General features: G+C 38.8%; 1 protein-coding gene across 3 annotated transcripts in view; it reads right to left on the bottom strand.

Moving 5' to 3' along the window:
* CLYBL (citramalyl-CoA lyase) overlaps positions 1-18,008 on the bottom strand; it is a 246,423-nt gene that overhangs the window by 93,067 nt on the left and 135,348 nt on the right. For all 3 annotated transcript variants that reach the window (XM_081815168.1, XM_081815169.1, XM_031026529.2), the window contains one exon: positions 9,396-9,582. In XM_081815168.1, the coding sequence (XP_081671294.1) occupies positions 9,396-9,582 (187 nt within the window). The remainder of the gene's footprint in view (positions 1-9,395; positions 9,583-18,008) is intronic.

Genomic DNA, 18,008 nt, shown 5'->3' with positions numbered 1-18,008 from the left:
GCCAGGAGTATAGTTAAGACAACTGCTCTTTAAGTATTTATCAAACACTCATATAGCGCTTACAGAGGGGATACTGAGGCACAGAGAAGTAGAGTAATTTGTCCAAGGGCACACTATTAGGACAAGGTGTTATCAGAGTCCACACACAGGCAGCTTGGCTCCAATATCTGTGTTCTTGACCATCAAATTACTTTCCTCTTTGTGAAAGAGACATCTTAAAGAACATACTATCTATTCTCCTAAATTTTCTTTTTTTTTTTTTTTCAGATGTATTTCTTTATTTGACAGAGAGAGACACAGCAAGAGAGGGAACACAAGCAAGGGGAATGTGAGAGGGAGAAGCAGGCTTCCTGCTGAGCAGGAAGCCCGATGTGGGGCTGGACCCCAGGACCCTGGGATCATGACCTGAGCCGAAGGCAGACGCTTAACGACTGAGCCACTCAGGTGCCCCTCTCCTAAATTTTCTAAGCTTTATTCCTTTAAGAATGATACCACTACTTAAAAAAATATTTCTATAGCACTTGAGAGTTTACAAAGTACTTTTCTATTTGAGCCTCACAGTTGGTCCTGTGGTGGGCAGTGCGGGTTTCATTATCACCTATCTCATGGGACACAGAAGGAAACAGAGGCTCTTGAGATTATAGACTCAAATTTCCTGGCTAGATAGTGTTAAAATTGGGAGATTTAAATAGGCTTTCTGTTGTCAAGTCCTCTACCTCTTCCACTGAACTGGGTTCCTGGTATCAAATCAAGGTGCCCACAAGTGACATCCCAGGTTTTATTATCTTAGGTTCCCATAGAAAAGCCTTCCTTGAATTATAATTCAGAGTTCTTCCTTTGGCTTCCCAAAGGGTAAGTGTAAGACCCCTCATGACTATAAACTCCTAACACATCCCCACTACTTATAAATCAAATTAGAAAAAAAATGATATTATGTTCATGTAAGTTGCTTTTGTCCTTCAGAAGGAAAATTACTCTCAGGAACTATTACAGGGGATCAGAAGACACAAGGAGACATTTCTCCAAGATGAAACATAAAATACTGGATGCTTCTGAACATATTTAGAAGAGATTTAGATAATCAGTGAAGAGGTAAGTTTTGACCTAGTGATAACTGAATATAAAACAAAGTCAGGAAAAAAAAATAATTATGAACTCCAAGGGAAACAACAGGTTGGCAGGAAAAAAAAAGTAATCAGCTTATTACTACATAGTTACACTCTAGATAGTTTTTCCCCTGAATACTAATTTTATCAAAGTTATATAAAATTTTATTGGATGATTGAGGGATAAGGAAATTCACAAATAGTAGTGAGGGTGGTGATGGGGTAAATCCCATAACAAGGAGTCAATATCATACCTGAAATTGAAAAAATAATTCAAGAAGTATATTACTTAGAGATAGGGGAGTTACTGCCACAAGAGTAAGCTAGAAGAGATAAAAGGGACTGTGTCTGGAGGGGAGAAATGGAATGATGTTTAGGGGCTGTTTTATCTCATAAATATTTGACTCTTTATGTATAAAAATGAATTTTAGACTATTCTTTTTAAGTTTATAATTAAAAAAAATTTTTTTAAAGGATAGGTACTTTACTTTGGCAATATGGCAAACCACATTCTCTAAAGGGCCATCCAACCATAAAATGGATACATTTCAACACAAGTACTTTTTATTGCATTGCTAGGCTCATAAGAACGTAAGGGAATTTTCCAGAGGCCAACATAAAACAACAACAACATAAAATGGGAGTTAACTTCTGATTTATGAAGGGTCAGAAAAATAAGAAAGCTTGGAACTAAATACCTGTATCAGACTTGGAATCTGGATCCTAAGTCTGAGATTACTGCAAAGTTGGGGGAGAACAAACTGAGACTCCAAATTAGTAATATCCCTGACTCCCAGCAGAAGCAAACACAAATTCTTGGAGAAAAACCTTCCCATTCTAGGCCTTTGGGATTCCCAAGAATTAATTCTAATCAATATGGGTTCATACCATGAGTATGAGTCAGTGAACAACAAAAAGTGATTTAAAAGCAAAGATAATTGAAATTGGCCATGCCTGGCTGGCTCAGCTGGTAGAGTATCCGACTCTTGATCTCAGGATCATGAGTTCAAGCCCCACATTGGGCATGGAGCCTACTTAAAAAAAAAAAAAAAAGGGAAGAAAAAAGAAAAAGAAATAATTGAAATTGTCAGATTCAGAACTGACCAAGTAGATATGAAAAGTCAAACAGAACTTCTAGATATGAAAAATATAACACTTAAAATAAAAATCTCAGAGGATGGGTGAAACAGATTAAATACAACTGAAGAGGATGAAAAAAGTGTTGGCCAGATATGAAAAACTAACCAGCAGTGTAGCACAGACAGACAAGAAGACAGAAAATATGAAAAGATACTAAGAGGGGTGCCTGGGTGGCTTGGTTGTTTAAGCGACTGCCTTTGGCTCAGGTCATGATCCCAGGGTCCTGGGCTCGAGCCCCGCATTGGGCTCCTTGCTCAGCAGGGAACCTGCTTCTCCCTCTCCCTCTACCTGCTACTCCGCCTGCTTGTGCTCTCTCTCCCTGTCACATAAATAAATAAATAAATCCTAAAAAAAAAAAAAAAAGGTACTAAGAGACAGGAAGGATAGAATGAAAAGCTCCTAAATAGGTCTACTTGGCATCTCTGAAGGAAAGAATAGAAAGAATGGAATAGAAGCAATATCTGAATTGCTAATGGTAGAAATTTTATAGAACTGATAAAAGACATGAATCCACAAATAAAGGAAAAGCACCTTGTACTAAGTAAAGGAAGGAAAAGGAGAGAGAAGGGAAGGGGGAATAAGCCAACATCAAATCAATATTTTCTTAAGATTTTATTTATTTATTTATCTATTTGAGAGACAGCCTGTGTGAGTGGGGTGGGGTGGGGAGAGGCAAAGGGGGAGGGAGAAAGAGAATAGCAAGCAGACTCCCCGCTGAGTTTGGAGCCTGACACAGGGCTCAATCTCATGACCTGAGGCAAAACCAAGAGTCAGATGCTTAACCAACTGAGCCACCAAGGTGCCCCAACACTTAGTTAATATTTTAGTGAAAGTTCAGTACACCAAAGACAAGAAGATCTTAAAAGCAGCCAAAGAAGAAAAGGCAACCTTGTTTGTAGACTGACAACAGAGTTCCCAATAGCAATAACAGAAACCAGAAGACAATGAAATAATATCTTCAAAGTTCTGAGAGAAAATAACTGTCAGTCCAGATTTCTCTACCTAGCCAAACAATGAAGACATTTTCAAACAAATAAAAACTGTGAGTTTACCATCAACAAAACTTTGCTATAGGGGAAACTCTGAAGGAGGCACATCAGGAGAAAGAAAGATGGCCCCAGAGAGAAGGTCTGAGATGTAAAAGAGGAAATAATGAGCAAGTTAAAGAAGTGATAAAATACGTAGCTTAATCTAAATAAATATTGTATATATAAAATGTAATGATAGCAATAATACAAAATTTGTGAGATTAAAAAGAGATATTGAAATACTAGGCAAAAATAACATCAATTACAAGGGAGAGGATTGGATTTAAAGTTTTATAAAATTCTTGTGTTGTCCAGGAAGAAGGTGCAGGTTAATTTTAGGCTTTGTTAAATATACTTGTAAAATTTCCAGAGTTACCAATAAAAGTTGGAAATACAGTCATAACTTCTAAACTAAGAGAGGAAAACATGGACTAAGAAAACAAAACAAAAAAGTCAAATAATCTTTAAAAGGCAGGAAAGATGAGAAAAAAAAAACCATAGAAAGATGAGAAAAATAGGGATAATAATAATACTATATTTAAATCTAAATTTATCAGTAATTACATTAAAAGTAAGTGGAGGGGTGCCTGGCTATCTCAGTTGGTGGAGCGTGCGACTCTTGATCTTGGGGTAATGACTTCAAGCCCCACACTGGGTGTAGAGATTACTTAAACATAAAAATAAAAATAAAAAGTAAGTGGATTAATGTTCCAGTTAGAAGACAGAGATTGTCTACATAGGTATAAAAATTTTAAAAACAATAGGATACATATTTGAAACAAAGATATGGGAAAGGTGAAAGCAAAGGCTAAAAACAATATACTGGGCAGGTGCTAACTAAAAGGAAGCTGGTGTATTCATATCAGACCACAGAAACTTTAAAGCAAGAACATTTTAGTGCCTAATAATAAATGATCCAATATACAAGGAGGATATAAAAATTCTGAATTTGTAGATACCCAATAACATAGGCTCAAACTACCAGCAGCAAAAATTTATAGAACTATAGGGGGAAATTGGCAAATTATCCACTGGAGGCTAAATTTCAACTAGCCTCTCAATTACTGATATATCAAGCATATAAAAATCAGTGAAGATTTGGGTATTTGAATAATATAATTAACACGTTTGGTCCAATGGAAAAATATACAGAACTCTGGTCTAGTAAACAGAAACTACACATTCTTCTTAAGCACATATGAAACATTTGCAAAGATGGCTCACGTAAAGCAGAACTCAACACATTTCTAAAAATCAGCATTATTCAGATTACATTCTCTAACCATCGTTCAACCAAGCTAGAGGTCAGCAATAAAAGAATAAATAAGAAATCTCTCATATGCTTGAAAATTTAAAAATTCTAAGTCCCTACTACTCAAACTGTGGTCTGTGGACCATTGTTGGTCCACAAACTCTGACCATGACCATGACAATAGGAGGTACATAGGAAAGGCAGGTATAAATTTAGAAACTTCTATAGTACTTGACATTGTTTTGACACCCAAGCAGCATTTAATTTTTCTAGCAATTCTTTTTTTTTTTTTGTATTTTATAAAAGTATCAGTCAACAATAGATTAGAAATGTTTAAAAAACAAAAGAAATTAACAACAAATAAAAATAACCAAATTGGTTCTTTACCACAGAGAGTTTGGGATGCACCCTTTAGTAGCTCCTGGCTCAAGCAAGAGATCAAAATGGGAATCAAAAAATACTTAGAAGCAGGGCACCTGGGTGGCTCAGTCAGTTAAGCATCCGACTTGTGATTTTGACTCAGGTCATGATCTCATGGATTGTCAGATGGAGCTGCCCCCTACCCTCCTCATCAGGCTCCTTACTCAGCAGAGAGTCTGGTTGGGATTCTCTCTCTCCCTCTCCCGATGCCCTTCCCCCAATTCATGCATGCACGCACTCGCTCTCTCTCTCAAATAAATAAATAAATCTTAAGAAAAAAAATACTTAGAACCAAATGAGAATAAAAAATACATGTTCTTATAGATCTATCTGCTTAGATTATAATTTTTTACTTTTTCCCTGTCTCATCACCAGCCTTTGAGTCCTCCACATTGGGGACCATGCAAGCATCTGTTTTTCCCTCCTTCTTGCCACAGTGCCTGGTTGAGTAGACACTCAATATTTATTTAGATATTGAGTGCCTAAATTTCCACATTTAAGCTTAAATATTAAATACATTTAAATATTTACTTAAATTTTACTCAACTAAAATAGCAGCCCTGGAATCCTGTCTCTATTTATTCCATTCCTACCTTCTTGGCCTCACCCAAGTATCATGAGATTCACCAGAAATCTGTGCCTTACTTGGCTTATTTTCACTGTATCCCAGCAAGCAGTGGCTTATGTAGTCCTGTATCTACTCATGCATTTAACAACGAAAAGAAAAAGATAAGAGGGGAGTGGAGACAGTCTTTTTATCATCCATACTTGGGAAGGTGAGCTGGTAGTGCCATCCTTGACATGAAGGAGCTACTTAAACACAAATTGGATTAGCAGGACAGGATTAGAGCCTGCTGGAAGGTATTATACACTTATAAACTGCTCTGTGGAAACTGCTATTGTTTTCATTACAAGCCCATACTCCACAGTGTCAATCAAATGAAATATTGAATTAGTCTACTAATAAAAAAGAAATAAAATGAGATACAAAATGAAGCAACTTAAGTTTTAATAGTACCAAGGAAGTTGATTAGACAATAATAGTTCAGTTTAGCAAAACTATAATTAGAACATCTGAAATGAAAAAAAGAGAACATCTGAAATGAGTTTTAATATGGATTTCTTCTTAAGAAATAAACTCCTTAAAAATGGTCTCTACTCCATTTTGTTCATCAAGAAGACTAATAATTCAACAAGAAATATGATGAAAAGGTGACTTCAACAAAGAAAAAAAGAATATATGTGCAATATGTGAGAAGTTTCAGATGTATCTGGACATTTCAAATGAATTGAAGTCCCTAGGTCTAAATAGATTACAATCCCAGGACACTAAAAGAATCTGCAGAGGTGAACACAGAGCTCCCATCAGTAATCTTTGAGAAACCATGGAGTACACAAAGGTGACAAAAGATAAAGAGAAGCCAAGGTACAAACTTGCCAAGAAAGGGGGAAATGTTTAATTATGGGATTATGTAGACAGGTGAACTTGACTGAGGCTGATTCCTGGCAAAAATTCCAGGAGATTCAAATCTTGGTTCTATATTTAATGGCACTGTGACCTTGGACACATCTCAAAACTGCTGTGAGTATTAAATGAGATAATATATAAAAAGCATTTAATACAGCACCTCCTACATAGAAAACTCTTGGTAAATGGTAGCTGTTACTATTTTCCTTTTTTTTTAAATTTATTTATTTATTTTATTTATTTTTTTAAAGATTTTATTTATTTACTTGACAGAGAGAGGCACAGCGAGAGAGGGAACACAAGCAGGGGGAGTGGGAGAGGGAGAAGCAGGCTTCCCGCGGAGCAGGGAGCCCGACGTGGGGCTCGATCCCAGGACCCTGGGATCATGACCTGAGCCGAAGGCAGATGCTTAACGATGAGCCACCCAGGCGCCCCCTGTTACTATTTTTCTATCTCCAGCACTTCAAAATGAAGATGTTAATAACTAGGTACTGATATGGGTTCTACAAGATCAAGTCTCATCTGCTTAACCTCGTTTTTCTAGCCAGGTGTAAGTGCAGGGGGAGAAGGTATTTCTAGGCAGGTAAATTGGGATGGTATCTTTATTTTGAAATGGAATGAGATAAAAATCTGTTGTAATATCCTTATGAAAAGATTGGATTTTAGGAGCATCAGGTGACTGAATAACCCTACTCACAGTATTGATTCACGAAATTGACTTCTCCATGCCTCAGCTTCTATCTGTAGAAACAGTGTAACAGTAGTATCTCACTGGGTTGTTATGCAAATTAAAGCCCTTAGAACAGTGCCTGGCATTTAGTCAGCACTATACAAATATAACATGAACAGAAGCTTCTAGTTGCATGCTTGTGCAGTACTTGGCTCCAACCTCTCCAACATTTCCATCAGAAACTTGTTAAATTTTCATATGATATGCTGGCCAAATTCTCAAATGCTATAAATGATGATGAAATCAAAATCCAAAAAGACCTTGATAGGTAAGGGCTATGAAATAAAATATATGAGATAAAATTAAGTCCTGGATAGAGATTTTAAGAAAAATTTTTTTACAGGCCCAGCAATTAATGGGAAGTTTAACTACATTAAGAGAACTGGAGTGTCCTGATGAAGACACTGTCTGGATATAAATGCAAAGATGGCAGGCACAGCTGGCCCATCATGAATTCTTCCTTCCCCTTCCCTTCCTTAGCTTCCTCGTAAGTAGAGGCTCTGGGTAGAAGGATGAGCTTGAGAACACAGGTGAGCAGTAAGGAAATGGGAGGCGAGAATGGACCATATTTCCAACTTATCTGGGTGGCAGGAAACATCATCTGGTGGATATGGGAAGATAGCCTCAAGATTTGTGAAGAAATATAATTAGAAGTTTATCAGGGTACCTAATGGCTCACTGTGCTACATGCTAAAATAAATTCCCCTCTAATCATGATTACTACAGGATTTATCTAATCTATTTCCTATAGGAAATCAAGCTACTCCCAGGCATTTTATCAAACTTTTTCCTCATAATAATCCCTGTCCCTGACAAAAGAAGATTTTGTCATCCCACAGTAGAGATAAGAAATTGAGGCACAGAAGTAAAGTGAATTGCCCTGGGTTACAAAGAACTGAAATTACAATTTAGAATCTAATCTTAGAGTGCACTACATGAGTTTTGGAAAGGAGCATACTGGACGCACATTATATCCTTCCAGAAAAGGCCTATTTACCTTAATCTCTGGGAAAAAGAAGATTAATTGTATTTTCCTTGGGGCATGCCAAAGATGTCGAGGAGACGCTTTAGATTCCACATGCTTATTCTAATCCTTTTCCAAATACTTGGAAAGTCTTGATTTGACCATCAGGAAGATGCTGGAAGTTAACTCTTTCTTTTTTAATTAAGGCAAATATTTGTTTGCTAGACTCTTCACGGAAAGCAATTAATCAAGAAAGTTCTACAGCCATGCTATTTCAGATCACTTAAGAGAAGAAAGTGTCCAGATAGGCATAAATCCACATGGTCAGCTCTCTCTGTCCCCCAGCCCTACAATCTATTCCCAGACAACCTCACTGTCTAGGTACTAGATAGAGAAAGATCAAGTAAAAACATGTTTTTAACTTACAAAATTCCATGTAAACATAAATTATTGTTATAATGATTTACACCTAATTACTGAACAAAATACATCTTCAATATAAAAACCTGGAAAATGAAGTTAACCAAACCAAATGAAACAAAAAGCACTCATTATGCCACCACCCAGTAAGAACCTCTTGTACCTGTTTGCAATGGGATATTTTTTAAGGCTCAGTTCTCTGGTCAGGCCATGAGGAAATCAGCCAAAAGCTGCAACTCTAAAGTTCTGCAGCTAGTTTCCCTTAAACTAAGTAGTAAAAATGGTGACTTATTTGTAGAAGTCCATCTTTTATTTTCTTGGCACTTGTTCCAGAAGAGATAAGGCCATTTCTCTATATTAAAAAGAAATAAATTCCTGGGGCGCCTGGGTGGCTCAGTCAGTTGAGCGTCTGACTCTTGGTTTCAGCTCAGGTCTTGATCTCAGGGTCATGAGTTGAAGCCCTGCATTGGGCTCCAGCATGGAGCCTACTTAAAAAAAGAAATAAATTCCTAGTTGCATCTTACTGGTCTAAAAAATTTACACCACAATTCTCGGATTAACTCATTTACCCAAACTGGTAAATTGCATAGCCAAAACGGATTGTCTATCTCTTTATTAATATATACACGTAGTCACATATACTGAAGGTCATGATTTTAAGTATATTTTTGTTGGGTTCTTCCTTTCTCTTGGAGAAAAGAGACACACACATTCAGAACCTGTAGGAAGGCTGGATCAAGAATATATCAGTAATCAGTAAAAGATGACTATGGTGGAGTCTTTTCAACTAGTGAGCAACGTTACCAAGACAGCACCAAATATCAATCCATTTCTTTTTCCCATCCTAAGGAAAAATCATGCTATTACCTTTTTGTTCATAGCCACACCATCCTCGTAGTCGAGCACTGCACAATCTACATTCAGGGAGGGAATCTTCTTTATTTTCTTTTCATCATTTCCAGGTACATAGAGCACTGCCCTCCGGGGAATGTACCTGTGATTGGATGAGGAACTATATCCAAGCCTGGGCACATCAGCTGCCAGAAATGGTTTCCTGCAGGAGACATAATTGGGGTTAGTCTAGAAGAGAATCTATTTATAAATTTTTGAAAAACCTTATTTTAATGCAAAATTAAAATAGAAAACATGATAATCTATTTTAATTTCAGCAGATCACAATCACATATAACTACTAGAAAAACAACAATAACAGAAATAACCAAGAAACAAAATGTCATTTTGGCTGAAGTTTAAAAATATATATAGCACTGTTTATTGAGACGACCTTCAGACAAAAGAAGGAGTGTGTACCTATTTCATCTTGGAAAAAGACTTCCAGTATTAATATATTATCCAGATAGTATCTATGGACAAAAAGAAAAGAAATTTATATCCAGAAGGTCCTAAATAACTATCTACAATTATATGAAAATAGAAGCAGAAAATAAACAACTTATGTAAGCATTAGTCTATGGCCCTCTCCCTGCCAATGAGTCTCAAGTAGGCAAATAAGTGATTCAAATTCAATTTTATCAACAGACAAGGATGGTTGGCTACTTTGTTAAGTGAGCAGAAAGAATACGAATGGGAAAAGATCACTACTAGCTCTGGAATCGTGGGCAACTTCATTACCGAAAACTTCAGATCCCTCATCGATAAAAATAATACTAATTTTGCAGGTTGTTGAGAGGATTCAGTGAAAGAAAAGAAGGCACATGAAGTGCTCAGTGAGAGCCTGGCAGATGCGGTGGTTGGTGTACCAGGAGTACAAACTGCTGTTATTAGTGGAGAAACTAGCTGTCAATAGCCCCTGCCTTTTTCTGACCCCTGCTCTCTCTTTCCATTCCCTCCTGGACTCAGTTTAGCCTCCTGTGGAAGTAAGAGGAGTTGGTCAGAAGCTTGTTTGGCTCATTACAGCCCTCGCTCCTAACCTGGTCCATAATTTGGTGCTGGGAAAACTATGGTTTAGCCCATAATACATGGTAAAGGAGGGTGAGATCAGGACCAGCTACATAATTTGTGGGCCCAGAGTAAAATGAACATATAGGCCCTTGTTCAAAATTTATTAGGAATTTAAAAATGGTGACAGAAGAACATCAAACCAAGCACCAGACCCTTCTAAGCACAGAGCCATGTGTGACTGTCCAGGTCACATATCTATGAAGCCAGCCCTCCCATAACAGACAAACTATATGTCATGAAGAGCCCAGTTAAGGAAAGGTTAAAGCCGTGGCAAGTCAGAAACACCCTAATGTTTTATTCTGCCCTGAGTAAACAACATCATCCTTTACAAAAATATATCAGCTGCATTTTTCATGAAAGCCCTTTTTGGAAGTTATCCTACGTTAATACCATCAAATATTTTGCACAGTTGTAACATTTTGCCATGAACAGTATGCCTTGTGACAATGAATCTCAAGAAAAGTGATTCACTCTTTGGTGGCCTACCAATTTTGTGTGTGGCCCCTCATTCCTTCTTGTAGCCAACCTTAATACACTATAAAACTTGAGTCTGAGTCTTATTTTTCCACAGTATAAGCATTGTGCTATATGAGGTATGGTGAGCTACAGATAGATTTTAAAAGTGTACATGTCTTGGGGCACCTGGGTGGCTCAGCTGGTTGGGCATCTAACTCTTGGTTTTGGCTTAGGCCATGATCTCAGGGTTGAGAGACTGATCCCCAAGTTGTGCTCCATGCTCAGTGGGAAGTCTGCTTGGGATTTTCCCTCTCCCAATCCCTCTGCCCCTCCTGCACGCCCTCTCTCTCTCTCTCTGAAATAAGTAAAATCTTAAAAAAAGTATACATGTTATATAAGACATTTTAATATAAAATATATTATGAAAAAATATATATTATGACCAGCTAATTGAAGAATAACTGAAATATCTGCCATTGTTTTGCATTGACTGAAAATATCTGGTTTATCTTTAAAAAGGAAGAAAATACAATGATTAACAGCAACAATCACATTTTACTTATTCACACTGGAAACCAAAATTTGCAACATACTCATTTCCTTAGAATTGGTAAAAATGCAATTAAAAGAGATGAAATCTTATTTACCAGGAAATGCTTGGGGTAATTACTTTTCATCAGAATTTGTTGTAACTGCACATGTAAAACCCACAGAGAGGATTGAGAACAGCTCTAGTGGAAAGACCTTACTATACCTCTCACTTCACCTGACAGAGTAAATGTCTGGACATCTCTGTTCACTGGCATCTGACCTTCACTTCATGAAAACTGAGATTTCCTCCATGTGAAATAGCTTCTGACCACCATTTTGGATCCAGCCACTGTGGTCTCCAAGCTACACTATTTGAATCTCAAGCCTGAGCTCCCAGACATAGCTCATGTTGTAAATTATACCACCATGATATGCTAAGCACTAGAGCAAATCATTCCTAGCACATTTATATGAAGTATAATTTTAAGACAGATGATCACTTTAAAAAAATCTGCCACTGTTGGGCGCCTGGGTGGCTCAGTTCGTTAAGCGACTGCCTTCAGCTCAGGTCATGATCCTGGAGTCCCTGGATCGAGTCCCGCATCGGGCTCCCTGCTCGGCAGAGAGTCTGCTTCTCCCTCTGACCCTAACCCCTCTCATGTGCTCTCTCTCATTCTCTCTCTCTCTCAAATAAATAAATAAAATCTTTAAAAAAAAAAAATCTGCCACCGTTAATGTTTCTGGTTTCCCAGTCTTCTACAATCATTAAAACATTACTTTGCTCATACCTTCCCCTGCTCAAAATCTGTCAACAGCTCACTACCTATAGGATTAAGTTCACTCTCAGCTGATATTCCTTTTCTCAATCTATATCCCATTATTCCCACTCAGTAAGTATCTACCTTAGGAAACTTAGATTTTGACCATCTCTACTACATGCCACAGTCATTGTTTCCAGAGTACCTTTGCTTCTGCTGTGCTTCTGATGGAAAAGTCTTCCCTCTCAGTTTACTTGAACATTATGGATGCTTCAAGTTCAGTTCAAGTTCCACCTGAATCTTGAGACTTTCTTGACTATTCTTTAAATTTGCTCTTTAAACTCTTATAGCATTTATTACTCACAACCAAATCAGAACCAGCCAAGAACTGCTATCAAGGATAAAGTTCTGCTATCAAGGCTAAAGTTAATCAAGGTGGCAGAAGCGTTCTGGAAAGGCAACTGATGACACAAAGCAAAAGACTTAAAATGTTTCCTACTTTTTGACCCAGTAATTTCAAGTTATTTGACAAAATTCCTTTTGGGAATTGTTATAGACTGAATGTTTGTGTCTTCCTAAAATTTATATGTTGAATCATAATCCCCAGTGTATCTGGAGGTGGGCCCTTTGCGAGGTTATTAAGTCTTGAGGAATGTGCCCTTAGAAAAAAGGCCTCAGAGAGCTCCCTGCCCCTTTATGCCATGTGAGGACATGGTGAAAAGACTGACATCTACAACCAGAAAGTGAGTCCTCATCAGACGCCAAATCTGTCGGAGCCTTGATCTTGGACTTCCCAGCCTCCAGAACTGTGAGAAATAAATTTCTGTTGTTTACAGGCCACCCAGTCTATGGTATTCTGCTATAGCAGCTGAAACAAACTACTAGACAGGAATCTATCTTAAGAAAATAATTGGAAATAAGACTAGATATGTATAATATTAAGAAACTGAAAACAACTTTCAGGGGTCCAATGGTAGGATGAATTATAGCATATTCAAGGAATATGATGATATTGTTAAGAATTATGTTTATAAATATATTTAATGTTAAGATAATTACTGTTATTTTTAAACAGAGGATAAAACATTATATATGCAATACACCTCAACTTTGTAAAAAATACAAGGGAAAATATATGAAAGGAAATACACCAAAATGTTATTAAGGATGCCCCTCAACTGTAGAATTTGGGATTAAGATTTTTCTGCTTCTGCACACTTTTTCCTATTTTGCATATTTACTAGAAAAAGCATCACTCTTTTTAAAAAAAAATCCTTTTTTAAAAGTTTTATTTATTTAAGTAATCTTTACACCCAATGTGGGGCTCAGACTCACAACCCTGAGATCAAGAGTCACATGCTCTTCTGGCTGAGCCAGCCAGGAGCTCCTTAAAAAGAGTTTCTTTTATAACTGGCTTAAAACAAGTCAATAAAACCATTCAAAAGGTCTCAAATGGCAGCATAACATAGTAGAAAGTATTAAGATGGACTATATGCAATTTGGGATATCTGACCATTTTTGACCTACGAAAATAATTTTATATGGTTCAACCCAATACCATGATTGGCATTCAGAAGATGGGATGAGAAGCAAGCTGCCATGTCATTCTAAGTGTTAATTTCCTCTTCGGTGAGAAGCAACATATAGCCACCTCATACAGGGGAGAGTTACCAAAAGCAGTAAAGCACATGCACTTAGTTACTATGATTATCTGAAACTTGTCTCCCATCTGTGATGCTAATCAGCACAGCCTTACATCAGGAATCTTGTCTCCAGCACCCTCAACCAGATCTTGAGCCCTCTGAGGGAGGGGAAGGCCTATGTCTCCATACTGCTCAGCACAGGGCCTCATACATAAGAGGTACAGAATTCCTGTTACCTTATCACCTAAAAAAGCGAGCAATGCAGAGGTGGGTAAAAAGGACGGATCTGCAACCACATTGTCCTTACTCTTCTTGTGAAGAGTCAAGTTTAGTGGTGATTATAGGCAGGAGGTCATTTTTATTCCCTCTCTCCTTTGCCATCCTGGAAACTTTAATCTGACCCACAGTCTGTTGCTTCTTCTTCATGTTTATCCCCTCCTTTCTGTAAACACAGTGATTACATCCTAGTTTATTTAGGGCCTCATTAACCTAGACCTAGATGACTATGGAAGCCTCTTATTGATCCTGCCTTCCACTATGTTCTTTCATTCGTTTGTTTGTTCATTCGTTCACTCATTCAGCAAGCACTAAGTAAGCACCTACTAAGAGACCTACACTGGGTCTCCACTAGCACATGTCAGGTCCTTTTGTGCAAATAAGAAAAAAGGGCTCCCTCACACCTTCCAGCAGGTAGAAGGGCAAAAAGACACATCCTACGCCTGAGGCAGCATGCTTTGGTGAGTGGAGATGAGCTAAAGCTCAGCCCCGACACGTGCCTCTCTGCAGGCGCCCCTGATCAGGGCATACCCCACGCAACTGTATGCAGTGGCCCTGACCCACATTGTGCTGAGCGCTGTGGGGAGGTGGCACAAAAGAAACAGGACATGCCCAGAAGGTCCAGGGAAGAACACTCAAAGGATGGCCTGCAAGCAGCTCAGGAAGGCTAAAGGGCGTACATAATGAAGCTCCAGGGAAAAAGTTCAAAGGCAGCAAAACTGTTTGGAATAATGAAAAGAAAGGTGTAGAGGGGGTTTGGGCTTCAGGTTCTATTGCGGACTCTGAGGTCCAGGAGGGGGCTGTCTCTGGGCGGGTGGCAGAAGCCCATCTCGGCTTCCCCAAGCTTCCCTCCTCCCTGTACTGCTGTTGTATCCTTTCCTTCCTCCATCAAAATCTGTTCCATACTTGAGTTGTGCTCAGCACTGACTACTGTGTATGAATACAATTGCAGTAGGTGACAAGAACTAACTTATTTTATCTTACATATTTGGAGTTAGGGCCTCTTGGTAGTCAACATGTAAATGTATTCAAACAATATGCAAAACAGGGGCTTAAGATGAATTGAAAAAAAATCAGGTAGCCTTATGATGAGCTCTTGCTACAGAGGGATCTTCTTTTGGATATAAGATATCCCCCAGCAGGTCCAGGAGTTCCTCTGGCTGGAAGGGGGCCCTCCTGGCCTTGTTTTGGTTTTCTCCTTTTCCTCCCCAACCTGATAAATTTTTATTAACCACTTATATAACTAAAGGTACCCCTAATGCTACAGGGGTTATCCACCTGGGATTCAATATAACCATCACTCAGGGACCTTTTAAAAATGGTCGGGAGTACTGAGGTGGCTCAGTCGGTTGAGCATCTGACTCTTGATTTTGGCTCAGGTCATGGTCTCAGGATCCAGCCCTGCATTAGGCTCCGTGCTCAGTGGGGAGTCTGCTCCAATTCTCTCTCTTCCTCTCCCTCTGCCCCTCCCCCCACTCACACACTCTCTCTCTCTAAATTAAATCAATAAAATCTTTAAAAAAAAGGCCAAAATCAAAACCACAATGAGATATCACCTCACACCAGTCAGAATGGCTAAAATTAACAAGTTGGGAAACAACAAATGTTGGCAAGGATATGGAGAAAGGGGAACCCTCTCACACTGCTGGCAGGAATGCAAGCTGGTGCAGCCTCTCTGGAAAACAGTATGGAGGTTCCTCAAAAAGTTAAGAATAGAGCTACTCTATGACCCAGCAATTGCAGGACTAGGTATTTACCCCAAAGATACAAATGTAGTGATCCGAAAGAGCACCTGCACCCCAATGTTTATAGCAGCAATGTCCACAACAGCGAAACTATGGAAAGAGCCCAGATGTCCACTGACAGATGAATGGATAAAGAAGATGTGGTGTGTGTATACACACACACACACACACACACACTGGAATATTACTCAGCCATCAAAAAAGATGAAATCTTGCCATTTGAAACAGCGTGGATGGAACTAGAGGGTATTATGCTAAGCAAAATAAGTCAATCAGAGAAAAACAATTATCACATGATTTCACTCATATGTGGAATTTAAGAAACAAAACAGGATCATAGGGGAAGGGAGGGAAAGATAAATAAGATGAAATCAGAGAGGGAGACAAATTATAAGAGACTCTTAACTATAGGAAACAAACTGAGGGTTGCTGGAGGGGTGGGAGTGGGGGATGGGCATTAAGGAGGGCACGTGATGTAATGAGCACTCGGTGTTATTTACAACTGATGAATCACTGAACTCTACCTCTGAAACTAATAATACACTATATGTTAGTTAACTGAATTTAAATTAAATTAAACAACAACAACAAAACAAAAGGTCAAATTCTGGAACCCATCCAGTGTAATCAAACTCAATTGATTGGTAATAGGGCCGGGCTCTCTCAGATATATATATTTGAGCTAAGTGCTTACCACTCATGTGTTGCTGCAGACCAGAGCTACTGGTCTCTCTTATCTGCTCTCATGTGAGAATTTCCCATCTCTCATGATACCATCTACCATCACCACATGGGAGCTTGTTAGAAATGCAGAATCTGGGGCCCCACCCCAGTCCCCCTGAATCAGAAGCTGCATATTAACAAATCTCCAGGGGATGCTTATCACATGAAAGTTTGAGAACCACTGCTCTAGGCTGACTAAACCTGGGGGCATATTGAAATCATCTGGGGAACTTTCAAATACGTTGACATTAAAGCTCCAGCCACAGAAGATTTGGCGTCATTGGTCCAGGGGAAGGACTAGGCTCTGGGACTTCTAAAAGCTCCCTACATGATTCTGATGTGTAGCCAAGTTGGAGGACCACTGTCACTAGATGATTCTAATGTGTAACCACTGCCCTAATATAGGAAATTTTGCTCCAACAAAATTTCTCAAGTCACGTGCTACGGCTATCTACAAGTAGATGCTATGAAAAGAGTAAGATCGTAACTGAAAATGTAGCAAACTTGAAAAAAATCCACATTTAAAGGAAAGTAGTTCTTTTTTTTAAAAAAGATTTTATTTATTTATTTGAGACAGAGAGAATGAGAGACAGAGAGCATGAGAGGGAGGAAGGTCAGAGAGAGAAGCAGACTCCCTGCCGAGCAGGGAGCCCGATGCGGGACTCGATCCTGGGACTCCAGGATCATGACCTGAGCCGAAGGCAGTCGCTTAACCAACTGAGCCACCCAGGCGCCCAGGAAAGTAGTTCTAATAAAACAATAACATGCAAACTGCTAACAATATTTGAAATAACAGTAATGATCAACTAAGCGAATGTCCATTTTAAGATCTGCAATTTGGTATGAGACTTCTAAAACCAACCCAGTGGTTTCTTTATTTAGCTGATACCTAGTACAGAGCTCTCTACTTTGGCTCCCCATTATGATCACCTGGGGAACTTAGAAAAAGAAAAAACCCAGGCCATACTCTGCAACCCAATGAAATCAGAGCCTTGCAGTGAGTCCCAGGCATCAGTGTTTCTTTAAAGCTTTGGGAGAGTCCAAAACGCAGCCAAGGAAGAGAACCCCTGCACGAGCATTTGCAAGTACAACCAAAGTGTCTTACTGGTCCTAGAAAGGACTAAAGGTTGTTGGACTTCAACAGTTGCCAGAATTGAATCCTACCATATTCAGGTAGGGGAGCTGGGTACCAACTATCTAACTTCCCACAAATCAAGTGACTGGGGAATGGTAATTTTGAGAGGAGTGATTGTTTTCTTATCTTGGAAATCAGGATGCTCTACATCCCCTACTCACTGAATCAGTAGCCATCACCTGCAGGGGCTTGAAGGTGGTGGGGGGTGAAACACCAAGAAGTCCTGCTATACTTGGAGCTTCAAACTAGAG

Source organism: Leptonychotes weddellii, chromosome 3 (genome assembly GCF_054177405.1).
Source record: "Leptonychotes weddellii isolate Sample4059 chromosome 3, ASM5417740v2, whole genome shotgun sequence".
Lineage (NCBI taxonomy): Eukaryota > Metazoa > Chordata > Mammalia > Carnivora > Phocidae > Leptonychotes > Leptonychotes weddellii.
Note: the sequence above shows the minus strand (reverse complement) of the source record. Positions and strands in the feature narration are given on the sequence as shown.